This window comes from Gigantopelta aegis, chromosome 4 (assembly GCF_016097555.1).
Source record: "Gigantopelta aegis isolate Gae_Host chromosome 4, Gae_host_genome, whole genome shotgun sequence".
NCBI classification, from domain to species: domain Eukaryota; kingdom Metazoa; phylum Mollusca; class Gastropoda; order Neomphalida; family Peltospiridae; genus Gigantopelta; species Gigantopelta aegis.
Genome location: NC_054702.1, coordinates 107,731,043 through 107,756,095, shown reverse-complemented (window position 1 = coordinate 107,756,095; position 25,053 = coordinate 107,731,043). Strand labels below are relative to the sequence as shown.

The window sequence follows — 25,053 nt, the reverse complement described above, 5'->3', positions numbered from 1 at the left end:
CAATTTTGTAACTTTATGAGAAGCAGTTCGCTATTGAATAGTAGACTGGTCCCCCGGACATGCAAATGACACTTATTCATACCGCGAGGCATATCTGTTGAACACAAATGGCTGAAAGCATGTTTGGTCACTAAAAATCAACATTAAAAAACTCTAAAACATTTTTTGCCAAATCGAACATTCTTTTGCCAATTTTTATTATTTTTCGCAATTTGCTACTTTGATGAACAACAGAGCGAGCCCTGCAAATGTCCATTATCGCATGTGTGTTTCGAACAACAAACTCGTCATCTATGACCTACCATGTTTTTGTTAGTGGCAATATTTTGAGATTCTAGATACTTTGGGAAATTCCGTTATTTTGTTTTTAAATTTGTTAATGGAACACAAACAATCATTAACATTGGATGCTTTTTAAATAATTTTTCGAAATTATGTATTTTGTTTCATGACACTGATAATTTATTTCTTGGAAACTTCCGTAAAGTTATCGTCCACGGAAAGTCCCGAAGTATACTGGTACAGTATAAAACGTACCGGTACGTACCACGATAGAAAAACATACCGGTATACTGGTAATACCGTACACCTCTATCCCTCGATATTGACTTTTTTATGCAGAATATCTTTTAACATAGAAATTCTATATGGAGAGCACATTACTGTAATTCCCTTACCAGACAGATGACTGACTATATGTCATTTTACATGACTGGAATACATTTTTGAATCTCATTTTAAATAAATTGATCAGGATGTTTTATTTTCACATAATAAGTGAGATGAGTGTATTTATTTTCAGTCTTACAAGATCACAAAGCATTTTGATCTCAGTGACTGGTGTAAAAGATTTGAAATCACATTTCTTGATGAGCCTGGTATGTTGGATATTTGTAACCATGTTTTCAGTGAAATTAGGTCCTTACACTACACTGCACTACCAGCTCCATTCCAACCCCCATCATCCCACACCACCCATCACCATACTTCCAGTTTCATTACTGTTTACACTACACTGCACTCCCAACTCCATTCCAACCACCATCATCCCACACCACCCATCACCATACTTCCAGTTTCATTACTGTTTACACTACACTGCACTCCAAACTCCATCCAACACCCATCATCCCACACCACACATCTCACACCATACTTCCAGTTTCATTACTGTTTACACTACACTGCACTCCCAACTCCATTCCAATCCCCATCATCCCACACCACCCATCACCATACTTCCAGTTTCATTGCTGTTTACACTACACTGCACTCCCAACTCCATCCGACCCCCATCATCCCACACCACCCATCTCACACCATACTTCCAGTTTCATTACTGTTTACACTACACTGCACTCCCAACTCCATTCCATCCCCATCATCCCACACCACCCATCTCACACCATACTTCCAGTTTCATTACTGTTTACACTACACTGCACTCCCAACTCCATCCAACCCCCATCATCCCACACCACCCATCTCACACCATACTTCCAGTTTCATTACTGTTTACACTACACTGCACTACCAGCTCCATCCAACCCCCATCATCCCACACCATCCATCTCACATCATACTTCCAGTTTCATTACTGTTTACACTACACTGCACTACCAGCTCCATCCAACCCCTGTCATCCCACACCACCCATCTCACACCATACTTCCAGTTTCATTACTGTTTACACTACACTGCACTACCAGCTCCATCCAACCCCCATCATCCCACACCACCCATCACCATACTTCCAGTTTCATTACTGTATACACTACACTGCACTACCAGCTCCATTCCATCACCCCACACCACCCATCTCACACCATACTTCCAATTTCATTACTGTTTACACTACACTGCACTCCCAACTCCATTCCATCCCCATCATCCCACACCACCCATCTCACACCATACTTCCAGTTTCATTACTGTTTACACTACACTGCACTCCCAACTCCATCCAACCCCATCATCCCACACCACCCATCACCATACTTCCAGTTTCATTACAGTTTACACTGCACTACCAGCTCCATTCCATCATCCCACACCACCCATCTCACACCATACTTCCAGTTTCATTACTGTTTACACTACACTGCACTCCCAACTCCATCCAACCCCATCATCCCACACCACCCATCACCATACTTCCAGTTTCATTACAGTTTACACTGCACTACCAGCTCCATTCCATCATCCCACACCACCCATCTCACACCATACTTCCAGTTTCATTACTGTTTACACTACACTGCACTCCCAACTCCATCCAACCCCATCATCCCACACCACCCATCACCATACTTCCAGTTTCATTACAGTTTACACTGCACTACCAGCTCCATTCCATCATCCCACACCACCCATCTCACATCATACTTCCAGTTTCATTACTGTTTACACTACACTGCACTCCCAACTCCATCCAACTCCATCATCCCACACCACCCATCACCATACTTCCAGTTTCATTACAGTTTACACTGCACTACCAGCTCCATTCCATCATCCCACACCACCCATCTCACACCATACTTCCAGTTTCATTACTGTAACATGTCATTAGATTATATTACATAGAGGCTAATAAATGAGTTGCCAGTTATTATTAAATTTATGTCCCGAGTGAAATAATTTTCACTTGTCACGAGCTTTAGCGAGTGAAAAATTAAAATTATTTCATGAGGGACATAAATTTGATAACAACCGGTACCGAGTTTGTTATTCTATTTATTACCTAAGCTATTTTTTCTCTAAAAGCCTTTATTTTCGACATACATGCACATACATATATAGAAACGATATAAACTACTTTACGCACTGTTCTGAGTATTGCTTTAACTTTGTAATTTAATCACCTTCATAGATAATTTTCAAAAACAAAAGTTCTCTTTATTCTGGTACAAAATCTATAATGAACTGCATTAAAATGACATTTTGTTGTAAATTTAACACCCGAAACAGACAGCCATAAACGCAAACTCTTTAAACTACATGACATCATTGTTTTTGTTTGCCAAATCGTGATGATATCATATTTAGTACTGACAAGGTCATTGGTCTGTAAGCGTCAAATCATCCAATAGTATTGTTCATTAAACCAATGCATGATAATTTCTCAGTGAGAAATTATTATTTTTCTTTTTCCTGTTACGACTGCCTGTTGGGGTAATAAAACAACTTAATAGCTTATTAGACTAGCTATGTGGCTATTGTTATGCAACATGCATTGTTAAAATGTGTAATAATTATCTTGTCTTAATGTAGGTCTTGACTGGGGTGGGTTGCTTCGTGAGTGGTTTGAACTGCTGTGCTCGGAACTGTTCGATCCTAGTTGCTCAGGTCTCTTCATGAGGTTTTCAGATGATTCTCAGGGATTAGTAAGTCATATTGTTAATCATGTTATATTCTAGTAATACTGTCAAGCAGTTCTGTTCTAAAGCAGACCCATAGGAAATGGATGTGTGTGCTGCATCCCTTTTAAAGAGGTCAAAGGTTAAATTAAAATTCCGCAAACTTTTACTTTCTTTGTAACCATTGGTTAAATGTCAGGTTAAGTATTTAAAAAAAAAGAAAATGATTCATATTTACTACAGTTTATATTGAAGCTTGAATAAAAATACACAGAATTCCGCTGTATACACACAGCTATAGTATAGCATGTGGATATTTACCAGCCTCTGTGGCATTGTGGTTAAGCCATCGGACTATAGGCTGGTAGGTACAGGGTTCACAGCCCAGTACTGGCTCCAACCCAGGGCGAGTTCTTAAGGACTCAATGGGTAGGTGTAAGGCCACTACACCCTCTTCTTTCTCACTAACCACTAACAACGAACCCACTGTCCTGGACAGATATCCCAGATAGCTGAGGTGTGTGCCCAGGACAGCGTGCTTGAACTTTAATTGGATATAAGCACGAAAATACGTTGAAATAAAATGTGGATATTTAAGTGCTGAATTGTGCCACAATTTAAAACAGATTGTCAGAAACATTTCTTTTTATGACAGGTCCATCCGAATCCTAAGAGAAACCCAGAAATGAAGTTGAAGTATTATGAGTTTGCTGGCAAAATTGTCGGCAAGTGCCTTTACGAGACGTCGCTGTCATCAACGTACAGACAGCTTGTCAAGGCCAGGTTCTCCCGATCTTTCCTTGCTCAACTGATAGGTCTTCGAGTCAATTACAAGGTGGGGCCAACATTTGTGTGCAAGGTGCAGTATTAGAATAGATCACCTACAGTAATTTTTTCACTGTTGTTCAGCACTCTTTGATATCCTTTGAGTATACTTGATTATCTAAGTACAACAAATGTATTATTCTCCATTTTACACTCATAACACTGTTTTGTGTTACAAAGTATAGCAAATGTGGTAACAGACTTGTATGTTTTATGAAGACTGTTCATAATACCACTGAAAATTATAAAAGTTAGTTTATCACACAGACAGCTCACGAAACAGTCTATTTACAAAACATGAAACCAGTTATCTATTTAATTCCAGATTATCCACAGTTTATTAAGGTTGTAACATATTGTACTTAAAAATGTGTGAATTTTAACCGCATTTTTATACTTAATTATTTTCTATAAAAATTATGGTGTTTCTTTTCAGTATTTTGAAACGGATGATCCAGAGTTTTACAAATCAAAAATAAAGTTTATTGAAGGCAATGACATTGATGACATGGAACTAACGTTCTCTGAGGAAGAGTACTCGCCCTCGGGTCATCTCATTAAGGTAAAGATACCGTGACATGAACTGCTGAGCAGAATTCCTTCAAAAACCTTTAGACTCAGACTAATAGAGTCTAAGACTGTTATGGCATGGCAATCCCATGCAAACTGCATGCTTCTGACATCATATATTTGAGTCTAGATTCTAAACTTTTATAAAGACAGCCCAGATGATGTGCTCGAAATAGTTTTTTTATTTTTTATCGTATTCTTCATTTTGATTTATACATATTTTAACATCTTTTATAGCTTAGATGAAACCAAACTGAAACTAAAATTATCACATAGAATTCTAATGATGTAAACATATTCCTTATACCACATATATTAAGTGTCCAGTTGTAAAACGTCACAATTCAAAAGAAAGTCATAGCAGCTATGTCACTTTTCAAGAGAAAATCATAGCAGCTATGTCACTATTCAAGAGAGTTGACTCTTGGTCCTTTTTCCTTTCAGCCAAAAAGCAGTTTTAATGCATGATTTTCAATAATTTTTACAAAACTGAAATAAGTCTTTATTAGGAATAAAAACAAATGTCATCTTCTGATATTTGACTACAACTTGACAAAACATCTTTGGTCTGGTTTTAACTTTACTTTATTATAAAGTTAACCTTTAAAAGATGACAAGACAATCCTAGTGGCGGTGAAGACATGCTGAACCTTCATAATCTACCTAACGGTGTTTTAAACCCTCAATCTGTGAACATTTGTCTTGTTTAAAACAACTTGGAAAGTAATATGTTTTATAGTTTGATTGAAATAGTACAATATATAGGTCTAATGCTATTTTCTTCCAACACCCAACATAAACTGGTAATAGATATCATGTGTCTATGATGGACAAACCAATATATTGGTTAATACATTTTTCTGATGTTCTATTCTCAACTTATTTTCGTGCTTATATCCAATTAAGATTTAATTACACTGTCCTGGGCTATCTGGGCTGTCTGTCCAGGACATTGGGTTAGTTGTTAGTGGTTAGTGAAAGAGAAGAAAGAAGGTGTAGTGGTCTTACACCTACCGATTAAGTTGTTAAAACTCACTCTGGGTGGGAGCCGGTACCAGGCTGCGAACCCAGTACCTACCAGCCTTGTATCTGATGGCTTAACCATGACACCACTAAGCTGATAAAATGATCCCATGGACAATGCTAATTCTATTAAATATTTATACTACTGCAGGTCGTTGACTTGATTCCGAATGGGTCCCGAGTGCCGGTGACGAACAGAAACAAGTTGCGGTACCTGGACCTGCTGGCTCAGTACCGGTTGACGAGCTCTGTGAAGGACGAAGTGGAGGCCTTCCTCAAGGGACTCAACGAACTCATCCCTGACAACCTGCTCAGCATCTTTGATGAGAACGAGTTGGAGGTAGGAGCAGTACAATGCTGTAATTAGTACAGTACTAGGAGCAGTACAATACTATAATTAGTACAGTACTAGGAGCATTACTATACTATAATTAGTACAGTACTAGGAGCAGTACAATACTATAATTAGAACAGTACTATGTTCAGTACAATACTATAATTAGTACAGTACTAGGAGCAGTACGATACTAGGATCAGTACAATACTAGGATCAGTATGACATTAGGATAAGTACAACACTAGAAGCAATACGGTACTAGGAGCAGTACAGTACTAGGATCAGTACGATACTAGGATCAGTATGATACTAGGATCAGTACAGTACTGTGCTCAGTACTGTACTAGGATCAGTACAGTACTTGGATCAGTATGATACTAGGATCAGTACAGTACTAGGATTAGTATGATACTAGGATCAGTACAGTACTATAATTAGTACAATACTAGGATCAGCACAGTACTGTGATCAGTACTGTGATCAGTACTGTACTAGGATCAGTACAATACTAGGATTAGTACAGTAGTAGGATCAGTACGGTACTAGGATCAGTACGGTACTAGGATCAGCACGGTACTGTGATCAGCACAATACTAGGATCAGCACAGTACTAGGATTAGTACTGTAGATGGATTTGGCCATAATGACATTTTGATTGGCATTGTGGATTTCTTTTTTACACTGTCAAGTACATCTATATCGATTAATTATTGTTAACATTAAAAATTGTTTAATTATATATAGTATAGAACTTATGAAATGCATAATAATGCTCTTAATTTCTGATATGTTTCTGTAGTATTTATTAAGACAATGAAAAAGATATGAAGTTTTTTTTTTTTTTTTTTTGTAGCTACTAATGTGTGGAACTGGTAACTACAGCATCGCAGACTTCAAGATGCATCACACTGTGATTGGAGCATCACTGACTTTCACAAAGGTCTGTTATGGTGGCATCAGTTTAATGGCTCAAGATATTGTGCAAAATTAGTGATGACTTTTCTAGAATTCCTGGTTGGTTATGACTTAAAACACTATCCATTGATCAGTTTTCAAGTAATACCTTGATTCCGGTGCTAATAAAAAACAGAAGCCTTTTCCATGTTTGCAAATATGGAAGTAAAAAGTAGAAGATTTTAGCATCATCTATGAAAGGTTAATGCTGGATGAGTTAAACAGTAAACAACAACTCAGCTAATGAGAATGAAAGAAATGTTAATTTTAGATTTATTTTTATGATGCTGATGTGAAGAGTTGAAGCATAAAATAAAGGTTTATAATGGAGACATTGATTGTTTGTCAGGTACTGGACTGGTTCTGGACAATAGTGGCGAGTTTCACCGAGGAACAGATGGCGCGACTGCTGCAATTCACCACTGGCTGCTCACAGCTCCCACCCGGGGGGTTCTCAGAACTCAACCCCAAAATACAAATCAGCTATTCACCCACCTACAACGCACTTCCTACAGCCCACACTTGGTGAGTAACACAAATATACTTTAAGAAAGTTAAAATGCAGACATGTACAGTAGATCCTGAAATTAATGCATTCCTAAATTAATGCGAGTGGTGGTGGGCAGATTAAAATGCAACATGAAATTAATGTGAGTGGCCTCCCTTTGACATATTAACTTTCTGAATACAACACGTCTGTGTACTTTTCAGTTAAGTCCAAGTTACAAGCATCTTCGGTGAGACCAACTCACTGACATGTCTGTTTAGTCCCTGTTGTTTTTGGAGCGATAAACTCAAAGCATATTTTTGCGGCAGTCATTTATGTAATGTACATGTATATAGTTACCTAAATCGGGCTAAACATGTACCATTACAACGGTATGCCAACAAACTTGAACAGTAAAGACAAAGAAATGGTCGACTGCAATATTAACTTGCTAAAACCCATTCACATGGCATGGATCGAGTCTGCTTTTGACAGGGTGGCCAAAGACCCTGCGATTGTTACACGTGGCTGGCAGTTTGCTGGACTATTGGACAATAGTCCGTCTCGTCTACGATGAATTGTGCTCCAGTTCTTTTATAAATGTATTATAATTTTAATCTGTGTTTGTTTTACCTGTGACACATTACTTGCTGGACTGTTGGACAATTAGTCTTGTCTCGCCTACAATGAATTGTTTTCCAGTTCTGTTTTATAAATATATTGATTTTGTTTTTTAATAACGTGGGACACATATACAAATATAGAAATAAATAAATGTGTAATGTTATTAATGCAAATAACACAAACTTGCATTTTTCGCATTAATATTATGATTGCATTAATTTCAGGATCTACAGTATTTTATAAAGTTCAAATTTTGTAGGTAGCTAATTAACTGTTTTACAATGCATTTCCTACATCTAACACTTGGTGAGTAGCACACATATAGTTTAAGAAAGTTAAGATAAGAGACTGTTTTGTTTAGCACTAGAGCAGATTGGTTTATTAATCATAAGCTGTTAGATGTCAGACATTTGGTAGTTTGACTTATAGTATTAGAGAGAAAACCTGCTACAGTAGCAAGGAATGTTTTATATGGACCATCCCACAGACAGGATTAAAAATACCTCAGCCTTTGAGATACCAGTCATGGTGCTCTGACTGGAATGAGAAATAGCCTAATGGACCCACCAACAAGGATCAATCCTAGACTGACTGTGCATCAGGCAAATGCTTTACCACTGGGCCACATCCTACCCCTAGAAAGTTGAGATGCAGACAAGTATTTTATTAAGTTCAAATTTTGTGGGTATGTTGAAGAAAATGCTGTTCTGCAAGGCTAATGAGTAAAATCTGAGTGATTAAGTTGGACGATCAATTGTTCTCTCCTGTGTAGAAACATTTCATCCCAAAGATAAATAAATTCTTGTTTACATTGGTCACGTTAATCCAATATGAAAAGATGGAACAGTAAACCCGAGTATTTACTAAAGGGAGACAACTGATCCCTTTCTGTGTGTTTGTCAATAACAATGATTTATGAACTCAAATGCTTTTCAGTTTAGTGTCTGAGAATGATATATGAGGTTCTACAGAAAGTGCGACCCACTTAACAAAGTTAGGTTGATTAATGATTGGTCTGTCTGTCTGTTGATCCGTTGGTCCATCCCTCCCTCCCCACTCTCTCCCCCCCTCTCTCTCTCTCTCTCTCCGTGTCTCCCTCTCTCCTTCCCTCCCTCCATACGTCCTTTACTTGTTTTAATCTTTGATGCTGTGTTTAAAACAAAAAGGTCTAATGTCAATGGATGCTAAGTTTTATATTAATTTGAACATCTCTTATTGAGTAAATATTAGCTATTTTGTAGCTGGGAAACAATGATGTGTGCTTTCTTTGTGTTTCAGTTTTAACCAATTGTGTTTGCCGGACTACGAGAGCATTGAGCAGTTTCACAGTGCCCTGTTGCTGGCCATCAACGAAGGGAACCAGGGATTTGGGCTGGTATAGCGAAGACTGCAGGCTTCTACACAGTGTTCAACAAATGTTTGAGAAAGTCATCAGCCCTCGCAGAATGTTTGGCTAGTGTCCTATGTAATATAGTAATACAGTTGATAATTTCCACCAGCCCAGACCAAAACTTCACTAGCTGGGACTGAGGGCTAGTGGAATTGTTAAACCCGGCTCTACACAACATCCTTTATAGCAGACCTTGAAATAAGCAAGTTAAGGGTGCTTAAAGAATTGTATGCTCATTTAGTTCTTGGAGATTTAATATTCAATCCAGCAAGACAGCTAGTTAACCTGTCGATTTCCTAAAACTGTAGTGAAGTATAGGTTGAACAGAAATATGTCCATTTTCATAGTGATTTAGTTATAAGCAAAAAGTGCCTTCTTAACTTTCGCTAAACAAGTAGCTACATTCCTGAATTCCCTCATCCCAAATAACATTAATAATTTTTTTTAATTTCTCAATTAACAAAAAAAATAAAATAATAATAATTCTGTTGATTATAATATACCAGTAACCCCAATTTTGATACAGATGCAAAATTAAAAAAAATAGCACCTTTCTATAAAATGAGGATATCTAAAGAGCATTCTTCTAAAATTTTGTCCAGGTAATCATCAGGCAACTGATTGTTTGATCAGCTTGTATTTTGAGACTTGTTGTAGGGATGTAAATATGCAATGACTTAACGTGGATTTTGAGAGGAATGACTGCCGACCTATTGTGAAGGATATGGAGAGTCGTCTACCATTCTCAGTTCGGTGATGAGGTTGCTGTTCTAGGTACGTGAAGGCTGTATTGGACCTGAGTGATTTAGTTGTGGAGCTTGCTTGCCAATTACATCTCCACTGGATGAAGGCTTGATCTGTAATCTGACTTCAGGAAAAGCCTGTGTCATTGGAATTATAACAAGAATGGTATTCATGCTGGGCCATCCCAAGATTGATCCATTATGTGCATTCATTTATAGATTTAGTTAATACAAAAACCAATCATTTTTAAAAACATCATCATAATCTCATTCTTTAAAAGAGTTTTAGCTTCATATTCTTTTATCAGGTGGTATCTTGATCAAATCAAGACATTTATCATCATAGCTTTTGTATTCAATTAACTTGTGTCGAGATGGCAGTTACAGGGCAGTTACGGTGCTGCACATACTAACTAGAAGAAAGTGTTTATTTAATTAACTTGTGTAGAGATGCAGGTTTTACAGGGCAGTTATGGTACCGCACATACTAACTAGGTGAAAGTGTTTATTCATTTAACTTGTGTAGAGGTGCCGGTTTTACAGGGCAGTTATGGTACCGCACATACTAACTGGAAGAAAGTGTTTACATCATTACTAAACATCACATTCATATAGAGTCGGGTTCATGTGCTTTACAAAGAAATCCTTTAGAAATGTGTTTTTGCTTTTGTTTCACCAGTAAAACAAAAAGTACCATCATCATGAAATGTTGTGAATGGAAAAGTGACCATGTGGATTAACAACTGTATAAATTGTGGTATTCCAGTTAGATATTCATGGAGTGGTTTAATATGTGTATTTTTATAAATCATTCTTCATGTAATGTACATATTATTGTCTTTATGTACATCATTCAGCCTATTTCATGTACAGCTTTTGGTAATGCAATTAATTAATTGATATATTATATGTATATTTTGATTGTTGTAGATGCAAATAAAATTGTTCTGAGATAAATCTGTAATTTTCTCTTTATAAACACCTGGAAACAGATTCTGTGATTGAAATATAAATAATAATATATGTGTATAGACCAGAATAATAATGTTAGATATAGTTACATTGTGCAATAAACATTATTCAGCATAAATGACTTAAAATCAGAAACAACTTGCAGCAAATGTCTGTTGTTTAAACTTGTTGTTTAAAAGCGTATGAAACTCGCTTTCGCTCGTTAGATAGATTTTAAAACAACTCATAAGATAAATGGTATCTAATGGCCACTCATGTATTATTAGATCTATGTCTTACCCGTGTCTAATTCTATGGTTCACAGAAACACATAATGATACTGTATTACGGATAAAATATAGTGAATCTGTGTGAAATTATGATACCTTGTAGGCTATAATGTTGTAATATTTTACGTTTGTTTTGTTTAACTACACCATTAGAGTACATTGATTTATTAATCATCGGCTATTGGATGTCAAACATTTGGTAATTTTGACATATAGTCTGAGAGAGAAAATGTGCTACATTTTTCCATTAGTAGCAAGGGGTCTTTTATATGTGCCGTCCCACAGACAGGATAACACATACCATGGCCGTTGATATACCAGTCGTGCTGCACTGGCTGGAATGGGAAATGGAGGTTGATCCCAAACATCAAGCAAGCACTAATGTTGTAATGGTTTGATATTAGGTTGCTATGAACATATAGAATTTAAATCTATATACAGTAAGTTCGAACTTAGTGGCTCCAATGGCAATTACCGTAGCTGCAATATGAATTGCTGTTGTATAAAAATTATTGTAAGTGGTTGAAGAAATAATTTTTGGGTTTTATTTTTATGATTTTTGTTGCAAAATATACTGGTTTAAAATTGCTTTTGGCAGGCTGAAAAGTGTCGTATGTGAGTGTTTTGTCTATCGCAAAAAACTTTTAAAACTGCTGTAGGTTACACATTTTCAAGTTTGAGTCCTGTGGTGTAATATAGTATGGTATAATGTATTGTAATAGTGTTGGTATAAAGTGCTCCTACTGGCAGTAGCTAGTGGGAATTTATTTATTAGCTCAATTAGTAGAGTACTGGACTTACGTACTGAGAGTCCGTGGTTTGAATCCCCTCAGTGGAGGTTGATTTTTCTGTTACATCATGGCAAAAGACTAAATAATTTCAAGCACTTACCATTACAATTCATCTCTTATGGCTTGTACTGTGCACCAATTAATTCAGAATAGCAGATTAAACAATGGTCATAAGGCCATATCTAATGTCAAGGACAACATTTTAAATTTGTGAAATGTTCTTCTGTCTCATGTAGGAGTTTACCATTCATTCCTTTACATGTTAAGACAAGGCTCACAGTGTTTAAGCTAGGTTATTTAACACAACCTTTACTAAGTCGCTACCTAAGGAGAGAAATGTTAATCTTATTACCATATCTTGCCAATAAAGGTAGCATACAAAATGACCACAAACTCCAGGGGGAGAAGGGTTGTATTTTTATAGTCTTTTTTGTTATTTTGTTATTGTTTATATATATATATATATATATATATATATATATATATATATATATATATATATATATATATATAATGTACCAATTATTTCCAATATTTGGAATGTGAATGATCTAGCTCAGTCCATAGAATGCTTTACTGAAGAATTCCTTTTGTTTTTATTGACTAAGTATTTTAATTGTTTTTGTTTTTGTAGTTTTTCTTTTTTTGAGAGTAGGTAGTTAGGTTATCCAGTAATTTTAATCAGCTATTTTAAACAAATGGAATTTATAATTAAGTTGATGTTATAGTAATGCTAAGACACATAGCATAAGCAGATGAAAACAAACTACTGGTCATCAAATATATATGTTCCAAGGGAAATAATTTCACAACATACATAAACTTAATAATAACTGATAATAATAATGAATTCACTGGTACTCCAGTCTGGATTATGCTACTCATAAAACTTTGACAAATCACTGAATGAAAAAATTGATACTAGCTCAGACCATGGATAAATTGTTGATTTTGCAATATTTTCTTAGTGAGAAAATATGCAAATTGTATCCTATTGTTGGATCATTAGTTAGTTAGAAAACAAGATGAAAAATGGTTGACAAAAGTGACGGTAGTTTAGTTTAAAAAATGGGAGATTTCAGAAGTGTGTTTTTTACATATTGATTAAAAGAATATGTATGCACTTTTACTGAAAGTTTGTTGCAAATTATAAATGTAAAATGTTCATTGTACTAGCATGTCTGTGATATTACATGGGAACATGTATCTTATTTGTTATGATATCTGTTACAATATTTTGTTCAGGTAATATTTTAAATACCTTTTCCCAGAACTTACAAATTAATGCAATTATAGTATAGTTTTAGTTTTTCTCTTATTTATTAGTATTTTAATTTTTCAAAATATATGTTCCATATTTACTTAATTTAGTCATATTATTATGGTGTGTACAAAGTATGTTGTTTAATGATAATTTATGATCACTATGTACACTCATATGTTAGTTAGTTGGAAAAAAAAGTTTTTGTACATAACATAATGTATATACTGTATTTATGAAACCAATTTTAAAACACATGTTGAAATATTCAAAATCAGAGACTGTAGTATTTTTGCATTTTAGCTTGATTTATTTTGATTTATTTTCTACTGAGATAGTACGGTAACCCTTATGAATTTATAAAAGAAAAAAAAAGTATTTTATTATACCCTGGGTAGGTTTAGTTCTATAAATGACCCTGCAGTTGTGTGTAAAGAAATTCAGTACTAGTGTCTGCAGCAATGATAACAAAAACACCACAAATAACTGAAGAGTGTTTTAACAAAGCCTGTTAAGTCTAACATTAGGGAGAATGGAGATAACTACATAAATTGCTCATTTGTTTGATTTACTGTGCAAGATGTATAATATGGTTGATATTAACCGGTGGAATATACATAAAGTTATTATTGTTAAAAGGCGATATGTGGGTATTACTTTTCTGATGGCATCAACTTTTGCAATAAAGTTGAACAAGAATTGTTTTTTGTTTTTTTTACATATGTCGTACATCAATAAAACTTGATTTATAGTCACACTTATGGATGTTCAACACACTGCACTAAAAAAGTTTATGGTAGGTGAGAGATTTAATGCTGCAAAATTCTTGTGTCTCAGATTGACACCTCATAGACGTGACGAGGTTTTTTTAATAACACTCTTCAGTGTAGTAAACACAGCATCTATGCCCTCTTTAATAAAATGTGCTGGAGTGTCATTAAACAAACATACTTTTGTTGTTGTAATGTGTTTTTGTAATTATATCCAGTTCAGGTTTATATATGTTGTCCTGGATACACACCTCAGCTGTCTGGGCATTGTGTCAAGAACAGAAGTTAATGTCTAGTTGTTAATAGTTGGCCATACTCCTTCACAATGAGTTGTTATACAACAAACTGTAACTCTTTCTCGGTTAGAATTTGTCCCAGGAAGTGAACCAAAAACCTAGTACTTTTAAGACGACCAGTGGCTGGTCCAGAGGCAATGGCCAGTGGGGGTGGGGAGGTTTGGGTGTTTGGGATTCATGCCCAAACCTTGAATGGATGTCGGCATGAAAAAAAGTGTTCAAGTTGGAGATTTCAGATCAGTGGTTTGACAAATACGGCTGATGATGCTCTGTTCTTTTCCTATGGCATTTTGAAACACTGAAACTGCTTTAAATAAGTAGACCATTTTTACCCCTTGACTAGCCAGGATTTTATATTTGAATTGGGGGGGGGGGGGGGGGGGGGAGAGAAACACTATGAGTCTGTTAATTCCTGCTTTTACATGCATTATGGGATGACAGGCAAATATAAATAGTGGTGGGAAGAAACAAGAGTTGGGGTCTGGGGTGAGAAAGGGAGGGGAGGGGAGCATGCTTTTACCCATTTACCAGGTATGTCATTCCTTAATTTACTTAGTACATGATGTGATGTATTTGATACATTATTAATACAGCATTTCCCGAATATTGCTCAAAGTGCTCGATAACTATGTTTTAAAAAATGCAGTTAGTATATATATAATACTGATGTCACAATTAACAAAAATCTCTACTCGAAACTCAGATTGCTTGTACGTGTACCGGTAGTTAGTGTAGAGACTACAATTTGAGCCTCAAGTCCAGACAATTTTTTATAATCATAAGTCATGTTGTCAGTGCAATAGTATCTGTATTTGTCGATTTTTCAGAAGGAATCTGATGGTATTTTATTAGTCCCCTACCAGTCCAACCGGAGGGAACTCGAAGTTTCGTCTCTGTCCTTCTCTCTGTCTGTCTGTCTGTCTGTCCATCTGTCTGCCTAACATATAGGGTTCTGGACATTTATTAACTGAAATTTTGTGTATACCGGGATTTCCCATATTTAAGCCCACTTGAAATGAAGCCCATGGGCTTAAAAACAGAACAATTTTTTCATATTTAAGCCCATGGACTTAAATTCGAATAATATTTTTGCAACAGGAATTTTCCCTAAGTTACTATTGGAAATAAGTAAAAAGACTCTGTATGCCTAATGACAAATTTTAAATGTACTAGAATTAAAGATGCATTATCATAGTTACAAATGTCATATTTCATTACCTTTATATTTAATAATGATATTTTTTTTTTAATAATAATAAAAAATAATTAAATAACTTGATACTCGCTTCATCAAGAATCCTTAGCTAATTTAAGCACAAATTACACACAAAGTAAACATCATGAATCCACAAAGGGACTGGCCTGAATTTGCTATCATTGTATGATGTTTTTGATGTTTTTAACATTTTGTACCAACTAAAATTAAATACTGAATACAAATTGTTGTTTAGCATATCGGTGTCTGTACATTCAATGTGTTTTTAATCATCCTACTGTTTGTAAGTAGACCAAACTGGATTTCGATTCACAATAATTTTGTACATAAGAAAACGTATATATTAGGAAACAAAATTAAGTTTGAGCTTGTACAAACACTAGGATGACCAGAAACATACTTGATATACAGCTACCGATATGTTATACAGAAACATTTACTTAATATGTAATTAGAGTAATTAAAATCTCTGTTAGTGGACAACATCTTAACAATGGCACCAAACTCAGGACAGTCTCTTTAAAATAACCCTACACAAACAGTTATATTAATAGGCATCGGAAGCATTCACCTCTTCTCTTTCTGTAACTATGAAACTGAGGCAACTAAAATGCATGTACGCATTGCCCCTCAACTTAAAGTCGAATTAATAACTGCCATCTCCACTGATATTGAAACATGTTTTCTTTGTTACTAAGCCTAAACGATAATTATTATGTACTCTGATACTACCCTGTTGATTGAGTGCTCGCTTGAGGTGCTTGCATCACAGGATTGAACCACCTCTTTGGATCCATTCAACTGATTGGATTTTTTCTCGTTCCAACCAGTGCACCATAACTTGTCAAAGGCTGTGGTATGTGCTTTTTTGTCTGTGGGAAAGTGCATATAAAAGATCCCTTGCTGCATGAGGAAAAATGTAACAGGTTTCCTCTGATGACAATGTGTCAGAATAACCAAATGCTTAACATCCAATAGCCGTTGATTAATTAATAAATGTGCTCTAGTGGTATTGTTACTATCCTAAGTTGCACCTTTTGTCTTTATTATAGTATAATTTTTTTGTCAGCTTCTTAATTTAAGCCCTGGGCCTAATTTCAGATACAAATTTATGTTCTCCAAGGTGGTATTATCCAGTAGCTTTATCATGTACTGTTACAGATCAATGTTTGATTTGTAGCGATATACCTATTTTTGACAGAGTTATGGCCGTTGAACGTAGCAAATAAAAAATTAGTTTTTAAGACTTTTTTACCACAATGCCTTGATCAAGATACTGACTTTTACAGACCAAGTTTGACTTTCATAGTGATTTACCCCTTGAACTTAGGCGATACAAAAATGTTTTAGGTCTGGTAGGGGACATTTATACATGTAGCTTTAGTAGTACTCTGAGAATGCTTATTTTATTGATAAGAAGTTTGTATGTATGAAACACTGCCGTGTTCCTTTTGTGTTAATGATACAGACTAAAACTATGCTGTATTTCATTAAAATGCTAATAGGTCCATTTGTAATTTTTTGTTCAATAAACAGCTAAAAAATGAAAAACAAAAAACAAGTGGAAACCAAAAAAAGAAATGTACATTTTTATTATGCTAATCGTGAAAATATATTTCCCGGCATGTTCATGTATTGTGATATTTAATGGCGACCATTTTCATATAATCAATAAATGATGCAATTTCCTGAATATTTGTTTGTATTTAATTCCTCATTTCCGACCTACCTGTTCTCACCCAATATGTTGTTACAATTTTTGTGCATTTTTATTTGGTTTTATTTAATTTAATTTTTTTTGTTCATATCCGGTGTGGTGAATCTTGTTTGGTTTTTATTTGAACAAACTTGGTTAAGCACAAAGTGAATAATTAAAAGAAAAAAAAGGAGTTCAGTTCAGCCAAATTTATACATGCCATGTTTGTAATTAAAATAATATTACAGGTGCCTTTCGAACGTCCACTGTATGTGAGGACAGACTTCTGTAATGATGTTTGCCACCTCTTTTAAATGGCTTTTGACTTGTATCCTTATTCTTAAACTAATTACACTAATTTTACAATGACAGTTCTGTTATTTTCTAGTACCAAATAATTTGCTATAGTAAAAAAAATAGTTAAAAAATTATTATGGAACAAAAAGTTTGTTTTGTTTAACGACACCACTAGAGCACATTGATTAATTAATCATCGGCTATTGCTTGTCAAAAATTATGGAACAATAGAATTAAATGGAATCTAAACATAAAGGCACAGTATATTTTGTCTTCGAAAATAAAGTTATTATGTGCATAAACACGATTCTGTTTTACTGCAGAGTTTAACTGGCTTGTGTAAACCTAGCTTAAAACTTTCTCGGGGAAAATTAAACATGTGGGGCGTGACCATTGTTATCTCAGAAATGAATGTTTTAATTCTACTTATGCACAAAGCATAAATAATGACCATCACTACCACTGGCATTGTCCACGCTAACACAAAGCAAGGGATACATTAACTGTGTAAATAAAAATCTGTTTTATCAGTCCATGAATAGGCCGATGATAAAATGTAAGCTAAAGTCGATTTAATAGTTTGTACAAATGTTTAGCTAGCATTCAGTAACTACATTGCTTTGACTAAAATAATATGGGAGACAAATTGAGCCATCTTGTCAAGAAACCAAGTTTAACTTTCTATTAAATGTGTTCCACAGTTTTATTATTATTTTATTTTATTTTTTGTTTTGTTTTGTTTGTATGTGTGTGTGTGTGCGTGCGTGCGTGCTTCAGATAGTTTTTAACAGACCACTGAAACAAGCACTAGCCGAATGGAGCAACACTGGCTGTCAAGCTTTGAGGTTCCAAAGAAGACTTGACAGAGACGGCGTTTTTATCACCAGAATCTAAAGCATGATCAACTATAGCTTGAACGCAGAAGGATGAAGACCATTGAAATAATTTAGTGCCAAAAAATAAAAGTAACAAACATAATGCCGAGCGGTATGCGTCCATAAGTTGATTTTAGCAAATGTACCTGCAAATTGTGCAGCTTCATTGAAGCCATGGACAATGCGTTAACAGCATAATGAACAGAAAGGACCATAGTTTGTTGGTATAACTCCCCCCCCCCCCCCCCAAAATCCAACTTTTGATGGCGATACAATTTAGACTAGTCAGTGGCGGATCAACAAAATCCATTGGGGGTGGGGTGGGTGGGTGGGTGTGGGGGGGGGGGGGGGTGTGCGCAATGACATGAGGCAGTATGCCAAGGGAACTTTGGGAGAGGTTTGCATGCGAATCGTAAAAAAAGAAAGAAAATTAATATACAATAAAATTATAACACTCTCAAAATTTAAGGGGACCCGGGGCCCTGCTCCCCGCCTCTAGATCCGCCTCTACTAGTACTAGTACTACAAAAGGTAAATTTATAATACCTTATGCGTCCTGTTCTGGACGGAATAAGTCAGAACTTTCTCCCATGACAGGCGTGCGTTATAACAGCTTACTGTGAATGCACGTAAAACATCTTGGACTTGAACTTGACATTTTGCGTTTCTATTTAACGAGTATAATTTGTCTTTTTTTTTATATACAGAGTAATAAATAATTTAGTTTTTGCTCAAACCTCAAGGAATATGCTTGTATAAAATATAGTTTTCTAATTAAACAAATTTAAACAGCAAGAGATAATTTGAAACTGCCTACAATCCAACCTGTACGTAGACCGAACTATAAAACAAAGTGACGGTAAATTATATTTTCCCGGAACAAAACAGATATGTTACAATATTTAGCGAGTAAACAAATGAAATGGATCAATTATTTGAAAGTTATAATAACAACTTAACCTTCCAATACAGCACGTAATAAACAGGACACATCATTAGGCATCGTTTATCATTATCCCAAAGCAGACTGACAGGATTTCCGGTGTTATTTTTTAGTGAAAGCAGAATACATACATACAGAACTACTTTAACTGCATAACACCCAAACTGCAATCAGAAAGTATTTAATCCTGACAGATAACCAACGGGAACCACTACTGCAGACGTTCACCATGCTACAAGAAACACTGAACCCACTGACCATATCAATGAAGCTATTTGGCCTTTATTCTCTAACTAACACCTCCAAACTGGAACCAACAGGGCTGGACGCAGTAATACCTAAACCAAGGAGAAAACCTCTTAAATATGTTTTAAGTTTAAAAACATACAGTTTCTTGGTGATGATTTTGGTTTGGATTAACTTCTTCCGATACATCCTAGGTCTGTTGCCAGTCGATTCTAATCTAACTTTAAGAATTATACTGATGATGTGGTTTGGACTCGTGGCATTTTGTTCCATCATCATGTTCATAGCTAATCAAAGGTCATCACATCTGCAGTCCTTCTACAGACACTGGAATAATGTTTGTGTGAAAACCGACACTATCCTCGTTAACGTGAAGTTCTCAAGATTTGTCATAATTGGAGTTGTTGTAAGTTGGGTCGCAGTACTGGCAGACATGATGGGAATTGTTTTCCTTTTTGCCTTCGCAGACGCACACTTAAAGGAACAGACCATGCGGCCATTTCCCATATCTGGCGCCACTCTTGGCATAGGCTGTGTCACTGTTACTTTTGCAAGTGGCATTATTTCCTTTTCTGTTTCATTTGTGATTACTGTATGTCACATAATCAAATTAAACTTTTACGAACTGTCAGAATTTCTAAGCAAACAGATCAAAGATGGCGGCGGGAGAATTCCTAGATGTTTGCAAGAGTGTCGTCTGCTACATCTTGATCTGTGTGAATGTGTCGCTGTGCTGGATCGGACGTTTGGGATGCTGATAGCGGTTTTACTCACTATTAACCTTCCTCTGGTCTGTTTCATCTTGTATCAGTTTGTCAACTACAAACTCACTTTGGTCATGATTCAGATCTGCGTGCTGTGGCTGATATCGAGTGTTGCCACTATCCTGGGGATCACGATCAGCACTGCAATGGTCCATGAAGCGGTGAGTTCACTATCAGCACAAGTATCTTGAAACAACAGACCGGCTTCTAAGCCTTAAAGGGAAATCGCCATTATCGAAATTACTTTTTTTTTTTTTAAATATTATTAAATAGTCCGATCCTCTCTTCTTTCTCTTATTTATTTTTGGACTGTCCTAAAATGCTCCAAATTATATAAATATTTGGCCGAGCAATCAATTCTTTTATTTTTGGCTTGTAACTTTTTATTATTATTTTTTTGTTTTGTTGATTTTATTAACTTTTTTACTAATTACTATTTTTAAGATTCTGCCCCCTCCACCCCCCCCCCCCCCCCCCCCCCCCCCCCCCCCCCCCCCCGTTCCGAGTCAGGCCACCGATCTTATCGGAGGTCGGACTCTGGATGGGCGTGTTCGAAACCCTAGTGGTATATGAGCACGTTAAACTAGTTATCTATCTATCTATCTAAATCGCCATCTACAGATCCTCAGTACATATTAGCACAATTATCTTGAAACAACAGACCGACTCCCAAGGCATTCATTTCAACTTATTTTTGTGCTTATATCCAATTAAGGTTCAAGCACGCTGTCCTGGGCACACACCTCAGCTATCTGGGCTGTCTGTCCAGGACAGTAGGTTAATTGTTAGTTGGTTAGTAGTTAGTGAGAGAGAAGAGGGTGTAGTGGCCTTACACCTACCCATTGAGCCCTTAAGAACTCGCTCTGGGTTGGAGCCGGTACCGGGCTGCGAACCTGTACCTACCAGCCTGTAGTCCGATGGCTTAACCACTACGCCACCGAGGCCGGTCCCAAGGCAAACCGCCATCTGCAGATCACCAGTACAAAATTAACATAATTGGTCATGAAATCAAATTTGAAAAAACAGAAAGAAAGAAAGAAAAGGGTGTTTTGCATGTATATACTGACGTTCGGGTCCTGGTTGGAGGGAGTTTAGTCAATATATACAACACAGGGTTCCATCAAGAGGTACCAACTAAACACCCATAAACTCCAACCAGGACCAGAACGCCCGTGTCTTATTCATGTATTGACTGAATAGGAAAAGAGATCGCGTCTGGTAATTATGGTTGTCATAAATAAAGAAGATGCGAAGTTTGTGCGTCTTATATTTGGATCGTGATTTTGATAGACTGCACTATTTTGGCTCGTTTATTTAGCTTCATAGATAATCAAAGACAAATTCATGTGAATATTAAAAATACCAATCAGTTACTGGTGTAGAGAACTAAAATACTGTCATAACAAAAATCCATTTTGTGATATCAAGAATTCATTGTAAAAGAAATTGAAATTAACATTTCTTTTGCTTGTTATAACGAATGAATGAATGAATGTTTAACGACACCCCAGCACGAAAAATACATCGGCTATTGGGTGTCAAACTATGGTAATGCAAATAAATAAAGTGATGATCAACATCAATATAAAAATTCAAGTCAAACAAAAACAGTGTAAAGAACTGTGCAAAAACACAAATATCACAGAATTTTACGGATACTGAATTTTACTCAAAACTTCAATTTTGTGCTGTATTGGCCATTCTCAAAGAGAATGTTACACCCCTGCACCACGGTGAGGTTACAGCACACGCAGGGGCTTGTTATAACGATTCGGGTAACAGGCTGTTGTTTAATTAACTATTGCATAATTTAGGGGTTTTTTGTGGGTTTTTTTTAAATGTTCATGTTTTTTGATAATACTATTGTAAACCTTATTCATTAATATTTTAGGCTCACTCATCGACGGATCATATTTTCAAACTTCAGAGCAATGGCGCAAGCACGGATGAATCTATTCAGGTATTTGATTTAATTTGGTACTTAAAGAAAACAATATATTGTAGTAAACTTGTTATTTTTAATGCGTTTGTAAAGATTAATATACAATGTTAAAGGAAGGGACAATCAAGGCATTTGACCTGGTATGCATATTCAACGATATATAATGCACGAGTATAATCGTATAGTTAATTAATAAAACGGTTAAATCTGACGGCTATTATATATAACGGGCGCAGCCATTTAACTAACAAATTTCTGTGTAATAATTAATATAAATGTTCAAAATGTCTCAAATACTTGTACTCCAAACAAGAAATCCCTAGGTTGAATTCTGTACTATCTTTTAATGAATGCAAAATGAGAATCACAAACTTATTAGCATAAATGCATGCAAGGACGCATCTCTGTATATACGCGTGTGTAGGAATTTTAGAGGGGATGGGTGTATACTGTGGCGAGCGAAGGTTTATAAGGGGGTGGAGACATGCTTCACTGAAACCATTCCCCTGCACATACGCATGGTGTATAAGACGGAGTTTTGGGATATGTATACAGTGCCATGATTGGACCGTAAACACATTTACGTAGACAGTTACATCTCCCCACTTCACAAGGCTAAAAAAAACCCAAACACCTCCCAAACAAAATAAAACACCCCCAAAATCACAATAGCGTCCAGTGAGTATAACATTTGTTGCATTTTTTATTTTAACATGCAATAGTGGATGTTTTTATGTCACTTTATGTGCTGCGGAGTCGTTAAACCATTATTAAATAAATAATGTATTCAATTAATCTCTAAACCAGGTGAACCTGTTCCTGGGACAACTGACTGGTAGGTCTGTCGGCTTTACCATGATGGGGTTGTTCGTCGTTACCAAAGAAGTCTTACTAACTGTGAGTAATCGTAATTTATTTCCTCGCACGATTTTGCACCCAGACGTATGTGTTTTGGACTGTATTGTTTTCTATATTCTAGAAAAGTCAATTTTAAAAATAATATCATAATACAGTAATTTAAAAATATAATAAAATAAAATAATAATAAAATTTATTTCATTTTAATAAAAGTGATTTAGACTATAGATAACGACAAACATCAGATTTAAATACTGATGTTAAAACACCAAAGAATAATTTTAGCTAAAAATGACACGATTTTCTTTTGAGTATTAGTACATACATAGACAGTATCAAGTAAAAAAAGCACCTCGCAATTTAAGTGAAATAATGCTCATACATGTCACTTGCCAAAGCTCATAATAGTTTACAATTATTTTACCAGGAACAAAAACTTACATAAAATGGAAGCTCATTTAATATACAATAATTCAGACCTGTCAACCCTCCCGGATTTGTACCAATAAGACTTTTATAACATAATTATTGGCATGAAAACGTGTTGGGTTAGAATGAGAAACCAGTTGGTAAACAAATGTACACGTGGTTTTAATATAATTTTTTTGTCAACCATTGTGGAGCCATACCATGTGGATTCTTGTCCCAATACAATTCACGATGAGTTTTTACAACTGACTATGTTACTAGTTTGTAGTCTACCATTCTAAATAACAAATTAATTATCTGAGATGAAACCAGAAACAAATATTTAATTTAATTTAAATGTTTTTTTTGTGTGTGTTTTTTTCTTCTTCAGATTGCTGGCCTTTTCATGACGTACTTCTTTCTATTACTCCAATTCAGAATCAGCTAAAGGTGGACAGCAGTTCCAAGCTGCATTTCTGAACCAAAGACATGTACGCGAGTTACAATGTTCGTTAACATATCCAAATAAAGTTTTATGTTAAGCGAGCAATGTATCAATTTATCTTTTCGACTTGGCAACATGATTTTGACGGTGCGATTGCGAACAAGCTTTATGCTATCAAGCCAGTCTTGGGAGAGTGGCAACCCTCCTACAGACAGTGCAGGAAGGATGAAATAGTATTGTGTCGTACTCGCATTGGTCATACATACTTGACTCATTCATTTATCTTGAAGAATGATCCTCCACCTTAGTGTGAGTACTGTCAGTACTCAGCTAAAGGAACTAGAAAAGATATATTTGGACAACGATCTGTGATGGAATCCTTTCGATTCCATCCACAACTTATATTACAGTTTCTACGTGATACTGACTTTTATTCTAAATTTTAATTTGTGATATTTGTATTTTTACACAGTTCTTTACACTGTGTTTTTATTTAGATTTTGAATTTTTATATTGATGTTGCTCATCACTTTAGTTTTGCATTTACATAGTTTGACACCCAATAGCCGATGTATTTTTCATGCTGGGGTGTCGTTAAACATTCATTCATTCGTATCATACTCTCAAAATAGCCGATGTATTTTTCCTGAATGATACTCTCAAAATAGCCGATGTTTTTTTCCTGAATGATA

At 35.6% G+C, this 25,053-nt stretch overlaps 1 protein-coding gene and 1 long non-coding RNA gene across 3 annotated transcripts in view; both read left to right on the top strand.

The window, feature by feature from the left end:
• The window catches only part of LOC121371700 (apoptosis-resistant E3 ubiquitin protein ligase 1-like), a 109,744-nt gene extending 97,976 nt beyond the window's left edge, over window positions 1-11,768 (top strand). For both annotated transcript variants that reach the window (XM_041497790.1, XM_041497789.1), the window contains 8 exons: window positions 803-878; window positions 3,274-3,386; window positions 4,015-4,194; window positions 4,621-4,746; window positions 5,929-6,117; window positions 6,968-7,054; window positions 7,418-7,593; window positions 9,458-11,768. In XM_041497790.1, coding sequence (XP_041353724.1) covers window positions 803-878; window positions 3,274-3,386; window positions 4,015-4,194; window positions 4,621-4,746; window positions 5,929-6,117; window positions 6,968-7,054; window positions 7,418-7,593; window positions 9,458-9,560 — 1,050 coding nt within the window. In that variant the 3' untranslated portion in view covers window positions 9,561-11,768. The remainder of the gene's footprint in view (window positions 1-802; window positions 879-3,273; window positions 3,387-4,014; window positions 4,195-4,620; window positions 4,747-5,928; window positions 6,118-6,967; window positions 7,055-7,417; window positions 7,594-9,457) is intronic.
• A 10,855-nt stretch (window positions 11,769-22,623) lies between these two features.
• On the top strand, window positions 22,624-24,338 carry LOC121371938. Its single transcript, XR_005957857.1, has 3 exons — window positions 22,624-22,668; window positions 23,458-23,547; window positions 24,308-24,338. It is a non-coding gene; the product is annotated as an uncharacterized LOC121371938 (long non-coding RNA).
• The last annotated feature ends 715 nt before the right edge of the window (window positions 24,339-25,053 follow it).